The 23,911-nt window shown below is 44.0% G+C and overlaps 1 protein-coding gene across 4 annotated transcripts in view; it reads left to right on the top strand.

Moving 5' to 3' along the window:
- The window catches only part of kynu (kynureninase), a 297,370-nt gene that overhangs the window by 166,934 nt on the left and 106,525 nt on the right, over positions 1–23,911 (top strand). For all 4 annotated transcript variants that reach the window (XM_063048624.1, XM_063048626.1, XM_063048623.1 and 1 more), the window contains exons 6-7: positions 7,310–7,381; positions 7,692–7,766. In XM_063048624.1, the coding sequence (XP_062904694.1) occupies positions 7,310–7,381; positions 7,692–7,766 (147 nt within the window). The remainder of the gene's footprint in view (positions 1–7,309; positions 7,382–7,691; positions 7,767–23,911) is intronic.

Below are 23,911 nucleotides of genomic sequence, written 5' to 3'. Positions count from 1 at the left end.
GTAAATCTCCTCAGGACCCTCTCAAATGCCAGCAACTCCTTCTATGGATATGGGGCCCAAAACTACTCAAAATACTACAAATGTAGTCTGAGCAACACCTCATAAAGCCTCAGCATTACATCCTTGTTTTTGTGTTCTAGTCCTCTCAAAATGAATGCTAACATTGCATTTGCCTTCCTTACTACCAACACAACCTGCAGGTTAACCTTTAGTGAAGCCTGCACTAGGAATCCCTTTACACATTCAATTTCAGAATTCACTTGTAGGGTACTGTAATTGGGAGAAATGTAAATAATTCATAACTACCAACATTGAGTTAGGGCTTTGCTTTTAGAGGCTGCTCTGACGTGATGACACTTTTACATAAAATGTTTTTTAGCGCACTTTTGAGGTGTAAGTTTTGGAGTTCAATCAAATGTGTTACAGGTGTCATTAAACATAAAATGCCTCACTTCATTTTATTTGCAGAAACCCACACACTATCTATTTAGAAAATAATGTTCAGCATTATTACTTCTATACAAAAGTGCATGGCCAGGCACGTTCCTACTCTGTGTTCCATCTGCCTCTTCTATGCCCATTCTTCCAACCAGTTTAAGTCCTCCAGTATCACTGTTTGAATTTCACCAACTCCTTTTCCATGCCTCTGTAGTTAAACTTACTCAACTCTAATACTGATACAGCCAGTTATAGCTTGCATCTCTCAATCTGCAATGTTATTTCTGTCATATTGTGATCACTGCTTCCTCAGGACTTAATCTCCCTAATCAAACCTGGCTCATAGTACAATACAAAATCTTGAATTGCTTTTTTGCCTGAAGTGCTTAAACACAAGTTGCTCTAAAAAGCCACCTCATATGCATTCTACAAACTCCTTCCCTTAGGATCTAGTGCAACCTTGTTTTCCCAGTCTACCTGCATACTGAATTCCCCCTGACAATTGAAAAATAGCCTTTCTTACATTTGATTTCTATCTCCTGTTGTAATTTATACCCCACACCCTGGCCACTATTTGGAGGCCTATACATAGCTGCCATCAAGGTCTTTATACCCTTGCAGTTCTTTAACTCTGCCCACAAGGATTGTACATCTTCTGATCCTATGTCCTAAGGATTTGATTTATTTTTTTTTATCAACCGAGCCATCATACCACCACTGCCCACCTGCTTGTCTTTGCATTAGGATGTGCATACTTGGATGTTTAGGCCCCAGCTGTGATTTTCTTTCAGCTATGATGTACCTGCTAATTTTTTAATTGTGCTATAAGTTCATCTACCATGTTTTGTAAAAAAAAAGTGCAGTCAAATATACCATCTTCCATCCTGTAGCCACCAGCCTTCTTCTCAAATGTGTCTCTATGTTACCTAAAGTTAAATTAGTGTCATTTTATAAACATTTAGTTTTATCTTTATTTATTTTGGAGACTTAAGTAACCTCTCCTGCGCTCTCCTTTTATGTTATCAGTATTTTTCCAGCCTGTTCCCCCCGCGCCCCCCCCAATCCCACTATTTAGATTAAAGCCCGATCTACAGCCCAAGTTATATGATTTGCCAGAACACTGGTTCTACTTGTTTCAGGTGGAGCCTGCTGCTTTGGAACAGCGCTCCCAATTCCCAGTACTGGTTCCAATGTCACACTTCTCCCAGACCAATCACTGAGACACATGTTCAACTGTTTAATCCTTTTGACATTGTGCCACTTTGCAATTGGTTCAGGTTCCAATCCAGAGATTGTAACCTTTTTGGTGCTGCTTTTTTAATTTAATGCCTAGCTGCTCATATTCCTTCAGCAGAACCTTTTGTCATATCTATGATTTTGCCACCGACGTGGATCACAACCTTTGGATCTTTCCACTCTTGCTCCAAAAGCCTCTGCAAATCAGATGAGAAGTCCTGAACCCTGTCACCAGGCAGCAGGCAACACAGCCTTCAGGACTCTCGATCTTTGTGACAGATAATCCTGTCTATTCCCATGACTAGACTATTCCCAATTACAACTATGTCTCTTCTCTCCCCCCACCCTAAATTATTTTCTGAACCACAGTGCTTCAGTTAGGATACTCGTCCTTCCAATGGCACCCACCCTTGCTCACGCAGGGAGTGAGAATCTCAGGACTGTTTGTAAGCTCCGCCCGCTGTAACTCTCACAATCACATCCTCTTGTGCTTGACCAAAATCAAATTAGAAGCAGATAATCTAATGGGTGTGACTGCCTCTCCACCTCCGCGTCCAGGTAACTCTACCCAACTCTGATGTGTTGTGGATATGGCCCAGTCCATCTCAGGTAAAGCCCTCCCCACCCTTGAGCACATCTACATGGAGCCCTGTCACAGAAGAGCAGCATCCATCATCAAGCACCCCGACTACCCAGGCCGTGCTGCTGCCATCAGGAAGAAGGTACAGGAGCCTCCGAACAGACACCACCAGGGTTCAGGAACAGTTATTAACACTAAGCCAGAGGATAACTTCATTCGCGCCATCTGTGAACTGTTATCACAACCAATGGACTCACTTTCAAGGACTCATCTCATTCTTGATAATTACTGCTTATTTTTTTCCTTTGTATTTGCACAGTTGGTTTGTCTTTTGTACATTGGTTGTTTGCCCAATTGTTTGAGTGAGGTCTTACATTTAAGATGAGGCCACCCTCAGGGTGGAGGAGCCTGAGTAGCCTCCAACCTAATGGCATGAATATTGATTTCTCCTGGTAAACAAATTCTCTCTCCTCCCCCCTTCCATTTCCAACTCTGACCTTTTTACCTCTTTTCACCTGCCCTTTACTTCCCCTGGGTCCCCACCTCCTTCCCTTTCTCCAATTATCCACTCTCCTCTCTTATCAGATTCCTTCTTTTCCAACTGTTGACCTTTCCCACCCACCTGGCTTCAGCTATCATCTTCCAGCTCGGCTTTTTCCCCTCCTCACACCTCATTTTTTTTCTGGCATCTTCCCCCTTCTCAGTCCTGAAGAAGGATCTCAACCGGAAATGTCGGCTATCATTTTATTTCCATAGATGCTGCCTGACCTGCCAAGTTCCTCCAGCATTTTTTGTGTGTTGCTGTTCATTGATTTTGTGGTGTTTCTTGGAATTACTTTGTATGCCCGTAAGAAAGGTTACGTATGGAGTCATATATGTACTTTGATGATAAATTCACTTTGAACTTTGTAGTGTTTGAAGCTCTGATCCCAGGTCATCAGCTTTCAGCCTGAGTCCTGCAACTATCGTTCAATAGTGATTCGATTTTCTCCTGTTGGAAATGCTCATTCCCTTTCACTTTTGCAATACAAATACTGCTTCCTGCTCAACTGTCCATACCTGAATGTTATCTGGTTCTTGCTGTGTGCATATATGGGTTGCTTTATTTGCTGAAAATTCTAAATGAATTGAACATGATACAATTATCAGTGAACATCAGATGGTTCAAATGGTTTTATTTATTATGAGAGAACCTATACAGTATTCAACCTGAAATATTTGTCTTCACAGACATCCCCAAAAAAACAGAACCCCAAAAAACTGAACGACAGAAAAACACTAGAACCCCAAATCTTGCTCTCCCCCTCCCCCGTGCAAGCAGCAGCAAGCATCAACACAACCTCCCTCCCTGCCTTTCCCACATCAGGAAGAAGCTTCAGTGCCCACCACTCAGTAACTGCAAAGCACTGAAAGAGAGGCCATGATCTCCAGTCTCCTAAAACTATTGTTCACCTGACAGTTTGATGTATGTCTGTCTGTCTTTCCTCTCTCCCCCACCTCTCTCTCCCCCTCTCACCCCCTCTCTCTCCCCCTCCCCCCCTCCCCTCCTCTCCCTCCTCTCTTTCCCCCCTCTCCCCCCCTCCTCACTCACACACACGTGCAACAGAGAGATATCACCCATTTTCGCAGCGAAAGGGAAGACTGACAGAAGCTGTTACGATATTACAGTCTACCATGTCACTTCTTATTCAGAGATTCTCTGACTCAAGAATCGGCAGCAAACTCTCGTTCCGCCATGAGAAAGAGGGAAAGAGAGTTTGCGACCGTTTGACCACAGAGACCTCTGTCCACACATCCGTTGCAGTGAAATCCTGTTGTTCTCATCTCCTGCGATATCTCAATTGGCAACATTGGCGTGGAATTGAGTGTTCCAAGGCCGGACTCTGGAAGCACTATCTTCCAAGCCGTGCCTGGAGAATGTCGGAAAATGGTCGGCCGATGAGCTCCAGGAACGGAACTCCTCCGCCTTTTTAAAAAAAACACAGATGAGTGTCACTTGCAGATCAGGACCTCGATAGAACCCCAACATTCCTGAAAAGGAAAAGAAGAGACATTAAAGAGAAGAATTTAAGCTGTTTCCGCAGTTGAACTCGAAGAGGCAGCCACTTGGCACCCGTTTAACTCTGACCCTGCTGATAGCTGAGCCAGCAATAGAAGATAGGTCATTGACAAAACAGATAAAGGTGACTGTGTTGAGGACATTGCCCTGAAGAACTTGTGAAGTGAAGTTCGAGTACTGGGATGATTGATCTTCAATAATCTCATCCAATTTCCTTTGTGTGAGGTAGGTCTCCAACTACTGGAGTATTTCATATTCGTTGACTAGATTTAGCAGGTTGCCTTGATGCTGTACTTGGTCAAGTGCTGTCTTGATGCCAATGGCAGCCACTTTCATCTCCCTTCTGGAATTCAGCTCTTTGGTCCACACTTGGACAAAGGCTATGATGGGGTTTAGAACTTGGAAGCCCTGGTGAAACCCAGGTTGGGCGTTAGCGAGGTGATTAAATACCACTTCATAGCACTGATGATAATGGCTTTCATCACTGCATAGATCAGGGGCTCTCAACCCTTTTTTATGCTGTAGAGCCTTACAATTAACTGAGTTGTCCATGGAGCCCAGGTAGGGAACCATTGATGTAGATCAGGGGTCCCCAACCTTTTTCGCACTGCGGACCAGTTTCATATTGACAATATTCTTGTGGACCGGCTGACCGGGGGAGGGTTGCCAATGGACAAGAGTAGCAGTCAAATACGCTGGGTTTACTCCGAGAAAGACTACAATGACCATGAAGCCTTGCGCGGGCACCAGTACGCATGTGTGTACGATTTTTTTCCACAAATCATTTTTGGCGATTCTTTTCGGGGGGTGGGGTGTTAATCACGACCGGAAAATACAGTTGATAATTAGCTAATACACATCAATTTCATTTCTAAAAGGGTTTATCTAACGAATTTAATATTAAACAGACAGCGCATGTTTTCCTCGCATGAATATAGTGATAAGTCAATTATCAGGGGAGGACAGGGGAGCTTGAAGTAAATGTTGAACGAACTTCCAGTAGGAGTGGTAGAGGCAGGTTCGATATTATCATTTAAAGAAAAATTGCATAGGTATATGGACAGGAAAGGAATGGAGAGTTACGGGCTGAGGCAGGTCGGTGGGACTAGGTTAGAGTAGCATTCAGCACGGACTAGAAGGGCAGAGATGGCCTGTTTCCGTGCTGTAATTGTTATATAGTTATATAAGTCAATAGCATCATAACATTTTAAGTATCGTTTGGATATTAAACACGCAGCACTTATTTTCCCCGTATGAACATATAAAATCATTGCAACATACCAATATCGCTGAAACAGTGGGAGCCCTGGGATTGTTTTCCTGCAACAAGATGGTCCTATTGAAGGATGACGAGAGACAGCGATACTCGAACAGGGTTCCTTATGTCCAGTCTATTCTGCAATTTAGTTTTCGTTGCATTCATTGCAGAGATACGTTAGAAATGGAAGCAACGTTTTCAGTTCTTTCGTGGCTATCTCAGGATATTTAGCCTTGACTTTGATCCAGAATGCCGGCAGAGATGTTATGTCAAACATACTTTTCAGCACGCCATCATTTGCAAGCTCGAGGAGTTGATCTTCTTCCCGCGCTGAAATGGATGACGCACGGGTAATGACCTCGCATGCGTAATGGCTCAACAGTGGGCGTGACAGGGAATGAGGAAAGGTGCAGCTGACTCCTATCGCTAAATCATATCGTTTCCTCGCGGCCCGGTAGCGCATGCTCTGCGGCCCGGTGGTTGGGGACCGCTGGTGTAGATGATTGAGCAATCAGTATTTGAATTGGATTGGTTTTACTGATGTTAACAAAACTGAATACGCTCTTGATATAATATAGAGTATTTAATGTAATCCACTAGGAATAACTTTCTTTTGTCAACAAATACCCCAGCATTTGAATTCTCATACAATCCGTACCTCCGTAGTGTTCTGCACATGACTGAAGACTAAAACATACTGGTTTCCAGGGGTCTAGATAAAAACTATTAATCTGACAAAAAATAAATATCTTAGAAATAAACTACTGCGCAAATTAGATTTTGCACCAATCTTGGGTCTCAACAAAGGGGATACCTCATGCTCCGTGCAAGTCTTGAGGTTGGCTATCATGTACATTAACTTTAATAGATAGTTAAAGATGATATGTCAGACTGAAAGCTATTTTGAAGCAGCAATAATAAATCAAACAAATCAGTTTGGCTTGCAGCCTTACAGTTGGTCCTTAAATTGTTTATTCTCTGTTTCTGGCAAGACAATGGGACTAAGATTTTAAAATTACCCCATCATTAAGTGATCCCTGCAAGAGTGAGAGCAGTGGTGGGACTAAGGAGGACTTGGGCCTCATTGCCCCTCTCTCTAGCATCCAGAACATTTTCAAAGAGCGATGCCTCAAAAAGGCAGCATCCATCATTAAGGATCCCCATCATCTAGGGCATGTCCTCTTATCATTGCTACCATCAGAGAGGAGGTACAGGAGCCTAAACCCACACACTCAATGATTCAGGAATAGCTTCTTCTCTTCTGCCATCAGATTTCTGAATGGACATTGATCCATTCCTCTTCAGTTTTTTTCTCTCCTTTTGTGCTGCTTATTTATTTTTTTAAATATATATGTACCTCCTTACTGTAATTTAGACTTTTTGTTATTATGTACGTATTGCATTGTACTGCTGCTGTGTAGCGACAAATTTCACAACATATGCCAGTGATATTAAACCTGGTTCTGATATTTTTTTAACTCCATCCTGATCAATTATACAAAAAAAAAATCCCCCATTATAGTTTGTTTTAAGGCCCAACGACCAGTTAAGTTTTAAATAATAATTTATGGAGGAAAATGGAGACTCTTCTATTTCACATCAAAAGAAATTATACTTTCCTTCAGATGTATTTGTTTCCTTAGATGGCCAACTAAACTGCTCATTTCACTTATAAAATAGTTTTATTTAAATGATGAGTGAACACTGTATGTGATAATCTTTTTGTTTTGTTTTACAGTTGTCTTTCTACAAACCGTCATCAAGTAGACATAAGATTCTCATAGAAGCGAATGCATTTCCTTCTGATCATGTAAGAACCACATTTACAGCACTAGAATTCATCAAGTCCTTGCATAGGTTACTCAGTGATTTATTTGTGGACACTTAGTTGGTGAAATATTTACTTCCTGGCTCTTTGCCAATATTTCAACAAGCTTTTTTACAAGCTCACCCAGCATGCATCTTATTACCAAAGCCATTTTTGAAAAGAGTATGCTATATGATTGATGTAAGAGTTCAGTAAGAGACCGTGGAAGTAGCTGAAAACTGGCCATATTGATTTTTATGTAGTAGAAGTTAAAGTCTGCAAATCATTAATTATAACCTTTGTTCCTTTAAAGTATGCAGTGGAGTCTCAAATCCGTCTTCAAGGTCGCGATCCAAAGGAAAGCATGCTTTTGCTGTCTCCTGCAGAGGTTTGTATCATACAGATAAGATAATAAACCGGTTGCCATTGCACAGTACATTATTAGGCTTGAATAACACACAATGCAGGTTCTTTTTGAAAAATACTGTTTAATTATTTATAGTCATTTATTATTGGAGTCATACAGTACAGGATCCAACCCTCTAACCCACATTCCTGCCTGTTGAACTTAATTACTTTAATTCCATTTACCTCTATTAAGTCCTTATCTTTATTTACCTAGATCATTCAAATACTTCACTCAATGCTCTTAAATGTCAAGAGAGTATCTGCCTCCACTACCTCTTCAGGCAGCACATTTCAGCCTCCATTCATCCTCTGTGGAAATTAAGTTCCCCCTCAGATCTCCTCTAAACCTTGTATCTCTCACGTTAAACTTATGCCCTATAGTCTTAAAGAACCCACCGTAAGAAAAGGATTTTTGCTATCTACCCTAACTATCCTCCTCATAATATAATCTGCCTCTCTCAGGGTCCCCCTTTATTCTCCTGTACTCCAAAAAAAATAAACCTAGCTTATCCAGTCTCTCCTGACAACGGAATTGCTGGAAAGTAGCATGGTAGTGTAGTGGTTAGCACAATGCTTTACAGTACAGGCGACAGGAATTCATTTCCTGCCACTGCTGTAAAAAGTTTGTAGCTTCTTCTCGTGATGGTGTGGGTTTCCTCCAGGAGCTCCGGTTTCCTCACAGTCCAAAGGCGTACTGGTTGGATTAAGCTAGGATTTAATCGGGGGATTGCTGGGCAGCGTGGCTCGAAGGGCTGGAAGGGCCAGTTCCACACTGTATCAATCAATCACTCAATCAATAAATAAAGTCGGGACTAAATTTTGTGAACACTATTTCCAACTGTTTGAAGTTCCAGAATATTAAATCTAATTGAACACTGCTGTTATTTTGTGTGGAATGAAATTTAACCTTATTGCTGTTGTTGTATTTTCACGAGAATAAATGATGACTTCTGGGTTTTTTAAGCATGGCTGGCAGCTCATTTAATAGTACTCAAACTGCATTATTTAACAAACTCAGAAGAGAGCAGAAATATACTGTGACCTCAGTAGTGAGCACACAGTGACCTTGCTTGACAAGCAGTGAGCAGTGCCACAGCTTCCAAAGATTTGTTATGGCTCCTAGCACTTCCCTGTACAGTCCACAGACTTTGCCAAAGCCCAGGAAAAATTTGTCCCTCGGGGTTTTATGTAACTATTAATTTGCAATGTCCCAATAGCAATGCCATTGAGAGGATGTAGTGTAAAAACATATTCAATTACCAGAATACTGGAACACAGTGCAGTAGTTTGGTCCAGGAATTTGTGGTCAATTGCAAGTGATTTGCACTGGGTTGTAACACTAGGTAAGCAGCAGATCGTTACCTAGAGTAGTGCCTTTGATAGGAACCATAGAAACAGAATTGTGCAACACAGAAACAGACAATTTTAGCCCTTCTTGGCTATGCCGACCACAATGCCTATCTACACTGTGCAGATGAATGGGATTAGTGTATTTTATCTAATCCTATTTGTATTTGTCCTGTATCTCTCTTTGCCTTCCCTATCTGAGGACCTCTCCAAAATGCTTTTTAAACATTGTTATTTTATATCCCTCGATTACCTTCTCTAGCAACGTATTCCGGATAACCACCACCCTGGCTCTACTGCTGCCTCAAAACAATAAATTTCACATCATGTAAATCAGCGATAATAAACTTGATTCTGATTTCTGTGAAAAGTCTACTCCTCAAATATCCTTTGAATTTCTTCTCTCTCATCTTAAACCCTCTTGTCCTAGACTACCCTTCACTGTAGACTATGTGTCCTCTCCATGCCCCTCATAATTAGATTACATTAGATTATGAGAACACTCAGTCCTCTTTTATTGTCATTTAGAAATGCATACAAGCCTTAAGAAATGATAAAATGTTCCTCCGGAGTGATATCACAGAAAACAGGACAAACTAAAGATTAACACTGACAGAACCACATAATTATAACATATAGTTACAGCAGTGCAAAACAATACCATAATTTGATGAAGAACAGACCATGGGCACGGTAAAAAAAAGTCTCAATGTCCCGAGTCGATCGACTCCCGAGTCTCCGGTAGCAGGCGGCAAAAGGGAGAAACTCCCTGCCATAAACCTCCAAGGCACCAACAACTGCCGATGCCTTGGAAGCAGCCGACCACAGCCGACACTGAGTCTGTCCGTCTGAAAACTTCGAGCCTCTGACCAGCCCCTCCAATACAGCTTCCCCGAGTGCCATCCTCTGCCGAGCACCTTTGACCTAGCTCCGGTCACCGGAACAAGCAAAGCCGAGGATTTGGGGCCTTCTGCTCCGGAGATTCCGGTTACCACACAGTAGCAGCGGCAGCGAAGCGGGCATTTCAGAAGTTTTCCAGATGTTCCTCCGTATTCTCACGTCCATCTCCATCAAATCAGAATTGTGCACGGTCCCCTACTTGATAGATTATAGATATCATTCACCGGAGAGGCCGCACGTGCTGCGTCACGCCACCATCTTCTCCTCCTCATAATTATCTAAACCTTGTTTAGGTCATCCCTCAGCATCATGGATCGGTGAATAAATCCATTGAGAATAAGCTCAGTCTATCCAGTCTCACCATGCAACAACAGCCCCACACATCAAAGTTGCTGGTGAACGCAGCAGGCCAGGCAGCATCTCTAGGGAGAGGTACAGTCGACGTTTCGGGACGAGACCCTTCGTCCCGAAATGTCGACTGTACCTCTTCCTAGAGATGCTGCCTGGGCTGCTGTGTTCACCAGCAACTTTGATGTGTGTTGTTTGAATTTCCAGCATCTGCAGAATTCCTCGTGTTTATGCAACAACAGCCCTTCCATCTGAGGCAAAACATCCTGATGAATCTCACGTACACCCTCCCTATTACTATCACAGCTTTCCTGTAATGTGATCAGATAGAACTACACAAGGTACTCATTGCTACAATATTGTTGGCATTACCAAGATGTCGTTGGAGGTTAGGCAGAACCTCAGTTAGGCTCAGTATCCTGCGGTGTAGAACTTTCAAGTGAGGTAGAAAGGATGCCAAAGAGTTCATGGCATTTCAATCTCAATCAAAGAATGTATCATATCAGTACAAGATTTGAGGCTCAAAGTACATTTATTATCAAAGTATGTATGCAGTATACACCCCTGAGATTCGTCTTCTTCACAGGCAGCCACAAAACAAAGAGAACCAACAAAGCCCCTTCCCCCCACGTGCAAACAAAATTGCACAATTGGCAGCAAAAAAGAGAGAAAAGCGCAGAATTTTTTTTTAAATCAAGGAGAGTCCAGACATACTCAGTTCAATGTAGTGTTTATTATCTGCACGCCGCACCAACTCAAAGTTGACCAAAACTGGAACAAAAAAGAAGCCAGAACGTGAACTACAGAGTCCAATCCACAAACTGCGTCAATTAAACCTTGCCCAAAAACTCTGGCACCATCCCGCAAAAGCATCCAAGGAAGAGAGACCATTTCAACGCAGGGATCTTCATTCAGGAACAGCGAGGAAGAGGGTGAACCTCACATGCAGACACGTTCCTCTGGCAGCAGTGAGTGACAGACTGATAGACAGCACTGAACACCCACTCACTTTCCACATTCGCCTCAATGAACATAGAACACAGAATAGTACAGCACAGTACAGGCCCTTCGGCCCATAATGTTGTGCCGACCCTAAAAAACGCTGCCTCCCATATAAGCCCCCACCTTAGATTCCTCCATATACCTGTCTAGTAGTCTCTTAAACTTCACTAGTGTATCTGCCTCCACCACTGACTCAGGCAGTGCATTCCACGCACCAACCACTCTCTGAGTGAAAAACCTTTCTCTAATATCCTCCTTGAACTTCCCACCCCTTACCTTAAAGCCATGTCCTCTTGTATTGAGCAGTGGTGCCCTGGGGAAGAGGCGCTGGCTATCCACTCTATCTATTCCTCTTATTATCTTGTACACCTCTATCATGTCTCCTCTCATCCTCCTCTCCAAAGAGTAAAGCCCTAGCTCCCTTAATCTCTGATCATAATGCATACTTTCTAAACCAGGCAGCATCCTGGTAAATCTCTTCTGTACCCTTTCCAATGCTTCCACATCCTTCCTATAGTGAGGTGACCAGAACTGGACACAATACTCCAAGTGTGGCCTAACCAGAGTTTTATAGAGCTGCATCATTACATCGCGACTCTTAAACTCTATCCCTCGACTTATGAAAGCTAACACCCCATAAGCTTTCTTAACTACCCTATCTACCTGTGAGGCAACTTTCAGGGATCTGTGGACATGTACCCCTAGATCCCTCTGCTCCTCCACACTACCAAGTATCCTGCCATTTACTTTGTACTCTGCCTTGGAGTTTGTCCTTCCAAAGTGTACCACCTCACACTTCTCCGGGTTGAACTCCATCTGCCACTTCTCAGCCCACTTCTGCATCCTATCAATGTCTCTCTGCAATCTTTGCCAATCCTCTACACTACCTACAACACCACCAATCTTTGTGTCGTCTGCAAACTTGCCAACCCACCCTTCTACCCCCACATCCAGGTCGTTAATAAAAATCACGAAAAGTAGAGGTCCCAGAACAGATCCTTGTGGGACACCACTAGTCACAATCCTCCAATCTGAATGTACTCTCTCCACCACCACCCTCTGCCTTCTGCAGGCAAGCCAATTCTGAATCCACCTGGCCAAACTTCCCTGGATCCCATGCCTTCTAGCTTTCTGAATAAGCCTACCATGTGGAACCTTGTCAAATGCCTTACTAAAATCCATACAGATCACATCCACTGCACTACCCTCATCTATATGCCTGGTCACCTCCTCAAAGAACTCTATCAGGCTTGTTAGACACGATCTGCCCTTCACAAAGCCATGCTGACTGTCCCTGATCAGACCATGATTCTCTAAATGCCTATAGATCCTATCTCTAAGAATCTTTTTCCAACAGCTTTCCCACCACAGACATAAGGCTCACTGGTCTATAATTACCCGGACTATCCCTACTACCTTTTTTGAACAAGGGACCAACATTCGCCTCCCTCCAATCCTCCGGTACCATTCCCATGGACAACGAGAACATAAAGATCCTAGCCAGAGGCTCAGCAATCTCTTCTCTCGCCTCGTGGAGCAGCCGGGGGAATATTCCGTCAGGCCCCGGGGACTTATCTGTCCTAATGTATTTTAACAACTCCAACACCTCCTCTCCCTTAATATCAACATGCTCCAGAACATCAACCTCACTCATATTGTCCTCACCATCATCAAGTTCCCTCTCATTGGTGAATACCGAAGAGAAGTATTCATTGAGGACCTCGCTCACTTCCACAGCCTCCAGGCACATCTTCCCACCTTTATCTCTAATCGGTCCTACCTTCACTCCTGTCATCCTTTTTATCTTCACATAATTGAAGAATGCCATGGGGTTTTCCTTTACCCTACTTGCCAAGGCCTTCTCATGCTCCCTTCTTGCTCTTCTCAGCCCCTTCTTAAGCTCCTTTCTTGCTTCCCTATATTCCTCAATAGACCCATCTGATCCTTGCTTCCTAAACCTCATGTATGCTGCCTTCTTCCTCCTGACTAGATTTTCCACCTCACTTGTCACCCATGGTTCCTTCACCCTACCATTCTTTATCTTCCTCACCGGGACAAATTTATCCCTAACATCCCGCAAGAGATCTCTAAACATCGACCACTTGTCCATAGTACATTTCCCTGCAAAAACATCATCCCAATTCACACCCGCAAGTTCTAGCCTTATAGCCTAATAATTTGCCTTTCCCCAATTAAAAATTTTCCTGTCCTCTTTGGTTCTATCCTTTTCCATGATAATTATAAAGGCCACTGTCCCCCAGATGCTCACCCACTGAGAGATCTGTGACCTGACCCGGTTCATTACCTAGTACTAGATCTAGTATGGCATTCCCCCTGGTCGGCCTGTCCACATACTGTGACAGGAATCCATCCTGGACACACTTAACAAATTCTGCCCCATCTAAACCCTTGGAACTAATCAGGTGCCAGTCAATATTAGGGAAGTTAAAGTCACCCATGATAACAACCCTGTTATTTTTGCACCTTTCCAAAATCTGTCTCCCAATCTGCTCCTCTGTATCTCTGCTGCTACTAGGGGGCCTATAGAATACCCCCAGTAGAGTAACTGCTCCCTTCCTGTTCCTGACTTCCACCCATATTGACTCAAAAGAGGATCCTGCTACATTACCCACCCTTTCTGTAGCTGTAATAATATCCCTGACCAGTAATGCCACCCCTCCTCTCCTTTTTCCTCCCTCTCTATCCCTCTTAAAGCACTGAATCCAGGAATATTGAGAATCCATTCCTGCCCTGGTGCCAGCCAAGTCTCTGTAATAGCCACTACATCATAATTCCATGTATGTATCCAAGCTCTCAGTTCATCACCTTTGTTCCTGATGCTTCTTGCATCAGTCTTCTTCAGTGCTTTAATTGGTGAGATCAGTGAGAAATGGAGTTGATCATGGACTCACACCTGATCTCCAGGCTTCTTGACCGCGAGGCTGCACACTTCACTCGAAGTTTTCCAGAACACTCTCAGAGACAGCAAAGTGCCGGATTGCTCAATCACCACCAAATTGTAGATCACTGGCTCCAGCAGTGGCAGAATCTCATTTGAAAGAGGAAGATGACGTGAGAGAAGTAGTTTTGTGAACTGCCTGGAGGAGGTCGCCCTTGGTTGCATTGTTTGCTGGCACCATCTTCTTCTGGACGAGAGAGAATATTTTAGAAGGCTCATCAAACGAGGCCATTTGGTTAGAGATTTGGAACAAAAAGGGTGGTATCACTTTGCTGGGTGCATTCCAGTTTATGTAACAGTAAACAAAAGATGGTGGAGCAGACGGAGAAGAACTGTCATAAAAATAGTTTTCTCATTTTGGGTTTCAGTTTCCCAAGTAGTTATTGAGATTGCTTTGGTATAAAAGACTCGGGGGGGGGGTGTGGGCAGTGATCTATGAGACGTGTCCAAGAAAGTGTTTGAAACAATATACAGATAAACCAATGTGAGAGGAGCATTCCAAGGCTCCGTCTAGGGGAAATAGCTGGTAAGATTGATGGAGTGTCAGTGAAGGAACATTTCCGAGGTAGTTACCATAATTTCATCTATTTAAAGCTCACTAGAGAAATTGTAGGAATAGGCCAGAAATAAAGGCAGTCAGTGTAGGGAAGCAACACATACACAAAATACTGGAGCATCTGTGAGAAATGGATAAACAGTTCAGAATCAGAATCAGTTTTGTTATCACCGACATGTGACGTGAAATTTATTAACTTAGCAGCAGCAGTTCAATGCAATACATAAACTAGCAGGGAGAGAGAGAAAAAAAAACGTAATAAATAAACAAGTAAATCAATTACATATATTGAATAGATTATTTTAAAATATGCAGAAACAGAAATACTGTATATCTTAAAAAAGTGAGGTAGTGTCCAAAGCTTCAAAGTCCATTTAGGAATCGGATGGCAGAGGGGAAGAAGCTGTTCCTGAATGGCTGAGTGTGTGCCTTCAGGCTTCTGTATCTCCTACCTCAGCGGTGTCCAACCACTGGGCCGCAAAGCATGTGCTACTGGGCCGCGAGGAAATGATATGATTTGGCGATATAAGTCAGCTGCACCTTTCCTCATTCCCTGTCACGCTCACTGTTGAACTTGAACGCACGCGAGGTCATTATGCACACGTCATTCATGACAGCGCGGGAAGAAGATCAACTCCTCGAGCTTGCAAATGACGACGGGCTGAAAAGTATGTTTGACATAACATCTCTGCCGGCATTTCAGATCAAAGTCAAAGCTAAATATCCTGAGATAGCCACGAGAGCACTGAAAGCGTTGCTTCCATTTCCAACATATCTCTGCGAAGTGGGCTTTTCTGCAATGAATGCAACGAAAACTAAATTGCGGAATAGACTGGACATAAGGAGCCCCCTTCGAGTATCGCTGTCTCCCATCACCCCTCGATGGGACTGTCTTGTTGCAGGGAAACAAGCTCAGGGCTCCCACTGATGCAGCGATATTGGTGCGTTGCAATGAGTTTATATGTTCATACGGGGAAAATATGTGCTGTGTTTAATATCCAAACGTTACTTAAAATGTTATGATGCTAAGTGACTTATGATTGACTTATCACTATATTCATGCGCTGTGTTACATAAAATCTAAAATAACACTAACATATAGTAAAAGCAGGAATGATATGATAAATACACAGCCTATATAAAGTAGAAATAATCTATGCACAGTGTAGTTTCACGGAACAGAATCGCCAAAAACGATTTGTAGAAAAAAGCTGGCACACACACGCATGCGCACATAGGTGCCCGCGCAGGGCTTCATGGTCATGGTAGTCTTTCTCGGGGTAAACACAATGTACTTGACTGCTACTGTTGTCCGTTGGCAACACCCCCCCCCCACCCTGCCCCAGTTCGGCTGGCCTGCAAGAATATCGTCAATAATAAACCGGTCAGCGGTGCAAAAAAGGTTGGGGTCCACTGTCCTGCCTGATGGTAACAGTGAGAAAAGGGCATGCCCTGCGTTCTGGAGGTCCTTAATAATGGACGCTGCCTTTCTGAGACACCGCTCCCTAAAGGAGTCCTGGGTACTTTGTAGGCTAGTGCCCAAGATGGAGCTGCAGGACCTTCTGCAGCTTCTTTCGGTCCTGTGCAGTAGCCCCTCCATACCAGATAGTGATGCAGCCTGTCAGAATGCTCTCAACAGTACAACTATAGAAGTTTTTGAGTGTATTTGTTGACATGCCAAATCACTTCAGACTCCTAATAAAGTATAGCCACTGTCTTGCCTTCTTTATGACTACATCAATGTGTTGGGACCAGGTTAGATCCTCAGAGATCTTGACACCCAGGAACTTGAAGCTGCTCACTCTCTCCACTTCTGATCCCTCTATGAGGATTGGTATGTACTCCTTCATCTTACCCTTCCTGAGGTCTACAATCAACTCTTTCGTCTTACTGATGCTGTGGCATCATTCCACTAGTTGGCACATCTGAGGCTACGTCCACGCTATGCCAGATAATTTTGAAAACAAAGCTTTTCTCTTCGTTTTGATTCTCCATCCACACTGAAACGGCATTTTCTTCCCCCGAAAATGGAGCTTTTCTAAAACACTCTCCATAGTGTGTAAATTTGAAAACGATTGTTCGGCGTTGCAGTGTGGACAGGGTAAGCGGAGACACCTGAAAACGCTGTCATGACAACACCACAATAACAATGCCTTTTCTGCTTCTGCTTAGTACTGCGCAAGCACGGCCAGATGGCTGTTATAACACGCAGTCGGCGTGAACGGCGTGAGAGTTAAATTGTAAAGTGAGCTTTTTTGACTAGATCACCTAAATTGATTTGATTGAGTCTATCTTTAAAAATATTAATGTCAGAAATACTGTGCAGGTCTGGTGGCAGAAGATTCCATTCTGCTGTTGATCTTGGGTAGAGGATGGCTTCATGTGTGTGTTGTTTACTTTATTGTCTATGTTAATAGTTTGTTTGGAGTTAAACATCTCCACATTCTCCACTGCTCTGCTGACTTTGTAGTCGTTTGTAACTCGCAGAAACAGCTGGATTTCATTGTCTGTCTAAATGGAGAAGTCTGGTCTGATTTTTCAGCGGAGGGTTTCTTTGTATTCCTTGAAGACATTGTTGAAAACTTTCTTTCTCTGTTGTTGTTGGTACTCTAGTTTTTGACCAATGGAAATAACACAACGCTGCCGCGGAAACGTAAATATTATACCGTTTCCTTTTCGCTTGTTTTCTGTAGATGTGTCTGCGCATGCCCAGTAGGAGTAGATTCGCCCAAATATCTGTTTTAGTGTGGACAGAGATATTTTGAAAAACGCATAGTGTGGACACATGTCGATTTTACTCGAAACTGGCGTTTTCAAAATTATTCGGTCTAGTGTGGATGTAGCCTTACTCCTGTACGCCCTCTCGTCACCACCTGAGATTCTACCAACAATGGTTGCATCGTCAGCAAATTTGTAGATGGTACTTGAGCTATGCCTAGCCACACAGTCGTGTGTATACAGAGAGTAGAGCAGTGGGCTAAGCACACACCCCTGAGGTGCGCCAGTGTTGATCGTCAGCGAAGAGGATATGCTATCACGAATCCGCACAGACTGTGGTCTTCTGGTTAGGAAGTCGAGGATCCAATTACAGAGGGAGGTACAGAGGCCCAGTTTCTGCAACTTTTCATTCAGGATTGTGGGAATGATATTATTAAATGCTGATCTGTAGTCAATGACCAGCATCCTGACGTAGGTGTTTGTGTTGTCCAGGTGGTCTAAAGCCGTGTGAAGACCCATGGAGATTGCATCTGCTGTTGACCTATTGTGATGATAGGCAAATTGCAATGGGTCCAGATCCTTGCTGAGGCAGGAGTTCAGTCTGGTCATAACCAGCCTCTCAAAGCATTTCATCACTGTCGCTATGAGTGCTACCGGGCGATAGTCGTTAAGGCAACCCACAATATTCTTCTTTGGCACCGGTATAATTGTTGCCTTTTTGAAGCAAGTGGGAATTTCTGCCCATAGCAGTGAGAGGTTGAAAATGTCCTTGAATACTCCCGCTAGTTGGTTGGCACAGGTTTTCAGAGCCTTATGAGCTACTCCATCGTGACCTTCTGCCTTGCGAGGGTTCACCTTCTTTAAAGACAGCCTAACATCGGCCTCTGAGATGGAGACCACAAGGTCATCAGGTGCAGCAGGGATCTTCACAGCTGTAGTTGTGTTCTCCCTTTCAAAGCAGGCATAGAAGGTGTTGAGTTCACCTGTTAATGAAGCATCGCTGCCATTCATACTATTGGGTTTTGCTTTGTAGGAAGTAATGTCTTGCAGTCCCTGCCAGAGTTGCTGTGCAGCTGACAACACCTCCAACCTCGTTCAAAATTGTCCCTTCGCCCTTGAAATAGCCCTCCACAAATCATACATTTTGGGTTGAGACACTTCATCAGGACTGGAAAATGTCACAGTAAGAATGTGGGGGAGGGGATGATGTAATATGCTGGAAGGTGATAGTGGAAAAGATGAAGAGCTGGAGAAGAAGGAATCAGATAGGAGAGAGTGGTCAATGGGAGAAAGGGAAGGAGGAGGGGCCCCGGGGGAGATGATAGCCAGGTGTAGAGAAGAGCTAAAAGGGAGGCCGGAGTGGGAAATTGGGGAAGGGAGAGGGGGAAGATAATCGGACATTGGAAAAATCGATATTCATGCCATCAGGTTGGAGGCTACCCAGACAGGATTTGAGATGTTGCACCTTTAACCTGAGAGTCTCCTTATCGTGACAGTCATGAGCTGACATGTTGGAATGAGAATGGGGATTGGAATTAAAAAAGGCTGGCCACCAGGAAATCCTGCTTTTTGTGGGTAGAGTGAAGGTGCGCAACAAAGCGGGTCATGTCTCACCAGTGCAGAGGAGTCCACATTGGGACCACCAGTTATAGTAGATGACCCCAGCAGAATTGAAGGTGAAGTGCTGCCTCACCTGGGAGGATTGTTTCATAGTCATAGTCACAGTCATACTTTATTGATCCCGAGAGAAATTGGTTTTCGTTAGAGATGCACCATAAATAATTAAATAGTAATATGTAAATTATGCCAGTAAATTATGAAATAAATCCAGGACCAGTCTATTTGCTCAGGGTATATGACCCACCAAGGGAGGAGTTGTAAAGTTTGATGGCCACAGCCAGGAATAACTTCCTATGACACTCAGTGTTGCATCTCGGTGGAATGAGTCTCTGGCTGAATGTTTCCTGTGCCCAACCAGTACATTATGTAGTGGATGGGAGACATTGTCCAAGATGGCATGCAACTTGGACAGCATCCTCGTTTCAGACAGCACCGTCAGAGAGTCCAGTTCCATCCCCACAACATCACTGGCCTTACGAATGAGTTTGTTGATTCTGTTGGTGTCTGCTACCCTCAGCCTGCTGCCCCAGCACACAACAGCAAACGTGATAGCACTGGGCACCGCAAACTCATAGAACATCCTCAGCATCGTCCGGCAGATGTTAAAGGACCTCTGTCTCCTCAGGAAATAGAGACGGCTCTGACCCTTCTTGTAGACAGCCTCAGTGTTCTTTGACCAGTCCAGTTTATTGTCAATTCGTATCCCCAGGTATTTGTAATCCTCCACCATGTCCATACTGACCCCCTGGATGGAGATGAGAGAGGAGGTGAACGGACAATTATAGCACTTCCGCTTGCAGGGATAAGTGGTAGGAGGGAGATTATCATGGAGGGATGAATGCAGAAGGGAATCCTGGAGGAAAGTGGAGAATGGGGGTTGGAGAGGTAAAGATGTGTTTGATGACAGGGTCTCGTTGAAGCTGGTGGAAGGTGCGAAGAATGATATGTTAAATTAGATTAATCAGAGATAGGTAACAAGGTTTTGCCAAGGGAAGATCTTTAGAAGATATAAGAAAGTGTATCGTTGAGTATCGTTCAGTAGTCACAGTTTATATGGACATCCTTAAGAATTTCAATGAGATCCAAAGGGAGAGTGCTTGGCAGAAGCAGACAGGGATTATGGGAGATGTCTTTGTAATTGGATGCCTGCTACTAGTAGTATGCCACAGGGATCACTGATGAGACCCTGCAGTTTGTAACATATGTGAGTCCTTCTGGGTGTGGATATAGGAAGCATGATCAAAATTTCACAGATGACATGAAGATTGGTGGAGTCGATAAATATGGGATGATGAATTTTGGGGGTTCTATTGAGGCTGGGTCATACACCATAAGTGATAAGTTCCTAGAGAGTGTTGAGGAACAGGTAGTAACCTTGGCATGCAAGTCCGATGATCCTAGAAGACAGCAGTGCAGGAAAGAAAGCTTGTGGGATATTAGACTGTAAGACCAAAAGATATAGAAGCATAATTAGGCCATTCAGCCCATTAACTCTTTGCAATTCTATCATGGATGATTTATTATCCCTCTCAAACCTATTCTCCTGTCTTTTCCCTGTAACAGTTGAGGCTGTGACTGACGAGAACTTATCAGCAGCCCCTTTACATTTATTCAATAACTTGGCTTCTGCAGCCATCTGTGGCAATGAATTCCACAGATTCAGAACTCTCTGGCTAAAGAAATTCCTCCTCATCTCTATTCAAAATGAACATCTCTCTATTCTGAGGTTGTGCCCTCTGGTTTTGTACTCCCAAACTATAGGAAACATCCTCTTCACATCCACTCTACTTGGCCCATTAAATATTTGATAGGTTTCAATGAGCTTCCCTCGCCCCCAATTCTTCTAAATTCCAATGAGTACAGGCCCAGAACCATCAAATTCTCCTCATACATAAATCCTTTCTTTCCAATTCATTCTTGTGAACATCTACTGGATTCTCTCCAATGTCAACACGTCTAAGATAAAGGGCCAATACTACTCACAATACTGACTAATGCCTTATAAAGCCTCAACATTAGATCCTTGCTTTTATATTCTAGACCCCCCCGCCGAAATTAATGCTGACATTGCATTTGCCTTCCTTACCACCAACTCAACCTGCAAGTTAACCTTTAGGAAACCTGCACAAGGACTCCCAAGTCCCTTGGCACCATTAATTTTTTTGAATTTTCTCCCCATTCAGAAAATAATCTATGAATTTATGCCTTCTACAAAAGTGCATCATCATATACTTCCTTACACTATATTCCATCTGCCACTTTGTCCATTCACCCATTCTGTCTAGGCCCTTCTGCAGGCTCCCTGCTTCTGCAATACTACTTGCTCCTCCATCTATCTTCATATCATCTGCAAACCTGGCAACAGAGCCAGCAATCCTGTCATCTAAATCAATGACATATAACATGAAAAGAAGGGTTCCCAACACTGCCCCTGTGAAACACCATTAGTCACCAGTAGCCAACTAGAAAAGGCCCCCTTTTCCCTACTCTTTGCCTCTGCCAGTCAGCCAATCTTCTGTCTATGCTAATATCTATCCTATAATACCATGATCTCTTGTTATCTTGTTAAAGCCTTCTGAAAATTCTAGTAAGTAACATCCACTGACTCCATCTGTAGGAAGAGGTGCAGTCGACGTTTCAGGCCGAGACCCTTCGTCAGGACTAACTGAAGGAAGAGTGAGTAAGGGATTTGAAAGTTGGAGGTGGAGGGGGAGATCCAAAATGATAGGAGAAGACAGGAGGGGAAGGGATGGAGCCAAGAGCTGGACAGGTGATAGGCAAAAGGGAATACGAGAGGATCATGGGACAGGAGGTCCGGGAAGAAAGACAAGATGGGGGACCCAGAGGTATATTCTGAGGGACAGAGGGAGAAAAAGGAGAGTGAGAGAAAGAATGTGTGCATAAAAATAAGTAACAGATGGGGTACGAGGGGGAGGTGAGGCCTTAGCGGAAGTTAGAGAAGTCGATGTTCATGCCATCAGGTTGGAGGCTACCCAGACGGAATATAAGGTGTTGTTCCTCCAACCTGAGTGTGGCTTCATCTTTACAGTAGAGGAGGCCGTGGATAGACATGTCAGAATGGGAATGGGATGTGGAATTAAAATGTGTGGCCACTGGGAGATCCTGCTTTCTCTGGCGGACAGAGCGTAGATGTTCAGCAAAGCGGTCTGCCAGTCTGCGTCGGGTCTCGCCAATATATAAAAGGCCACATCGGGAGCACCAGACGCAGTATATCACCCCAGTCGACTCACAGGTGAAATGTTGCCTCACCTGGAAGGACTGTTTGGGGCCCTGAATGGTGGTAAGGGAGGAAGTGTAAGGGCATGTGTAGCACTTGTTCCGCTTACACGGATAAGTGCCAGGAAGGAGATCAGTGGGGAGGGATGGGGGGGATGAATGGACAAGGGAGTTGCGTAGGGAGCAATCCCTGCGGAATGCAGAGAGAGGGGGGGAGGGAAAGATGTGCTTAGTGGTGGGATCCCGTTGGAGGTGGCGGAAGTTACGGAGAATAATATGTTGGACCCGGAGGCTGGTGGGGTGGTAGGTGAGGACCAGGGGAACCCTATTCCTAGTGGGGTGGCGGGAGGATGGAGTGAGAGCAGATGTACGTGAAATGGGGGAGATGTGTTTAAGAGCAGAGTTGATAGTGGAGGAAGGGAAGCCCCTTTCTTTAAAAAAGGAAGACATCTCCCTCACATCCTTCCTATAGTGAGGCGACCAGTACTGGACACAGTACTCTCTAAGTGTGGCCTAACCAGAGTTTTATAGAGCTACACACATCAAAGTTGCTGGTGAACGCAGCAGGCCAGGCAACTTTGATGTGTGTTGCTTGAATTTCCAGCATCTGCAGAATTCCTCTTGTGTGCGGTTTTATAGAACTGCATCATTACCCCGTGACTCTTAAACTCTATTCCTGGACTTGTGTCATCTGCAAATTTGCCAACCCACCCTTCTAGCCCCACATCCAGGTCGTTAATAATAATCACGAAAATTAGAGGTCCCAGAACTGATCCTTGTGGGACACCACTATTCACAGCCTTCCAATTCGAATGTACTCCCTCCACCACAGCCCTCTGCTTTCTGCAGGCAAGCCAATTCTGAATCCACCTTGCCAAACCTCCCTGGATCCCATGCCTTCTGACTTTCTGAATAAGCCTACCGTGTGGAACCTTGTCAAATACCTTACTAAAATCCATGTAGATCACATCCACTGCTATACCGTCATCTATATGCCTGGTCACCTCCTCAAAGAACTCTATCAGGCTTGTTAGACACGATCTGCCCTTCACAAAGCCATGCTGACTGTCCCTGATCAGACCATGATTCTCTAAATGCCCATAGATCCTATCTCAAAGAATCTTTTCCAACAGCTTTCCCACCACAGACGTAAGGCTCACTGGACTATAATTACGCAGACTATCTCTACTACCTTTTTTGAACAAAGGGACAACATTCGCCTCCCTCCAATCCTCCAGTACCATTCCCGTGGACAACGAGGACATAAAGATCCTAGCCAGATGCTCAGTAATCTCTTTCCTCGCCTTGTGGAGCAGCCTGGGAAATATTCCGTCAGGCCCCAGGGACTTATCCATCCTAATGTATTTTAACAACTCCAACACCTCCTCTCCCTTAATATCAACATGCTCCAGAACAGCAACCTCACTCATATTGCCCT

Source organism: Mobula hypostoma, chromosome 5, assembly GCF_963921235.1.
Source record: "Mobula hypostoma chromosome 5, sMobHyp1.1, whole genome shotgun sequence".
In the NCBI taxonomy this organism is placed as follows: domain Eukaryota; kingdom Metazoa; phylum Chordata; class Chondrichthyes; order Myliobatiformes; family Myliobatidae; genus Mobula; species Mobula hypostoma.
Note: the sequence above shows the minus strand (reverse complement) of the source record. Positions and strands in the feature narration are given on the sequence as shown.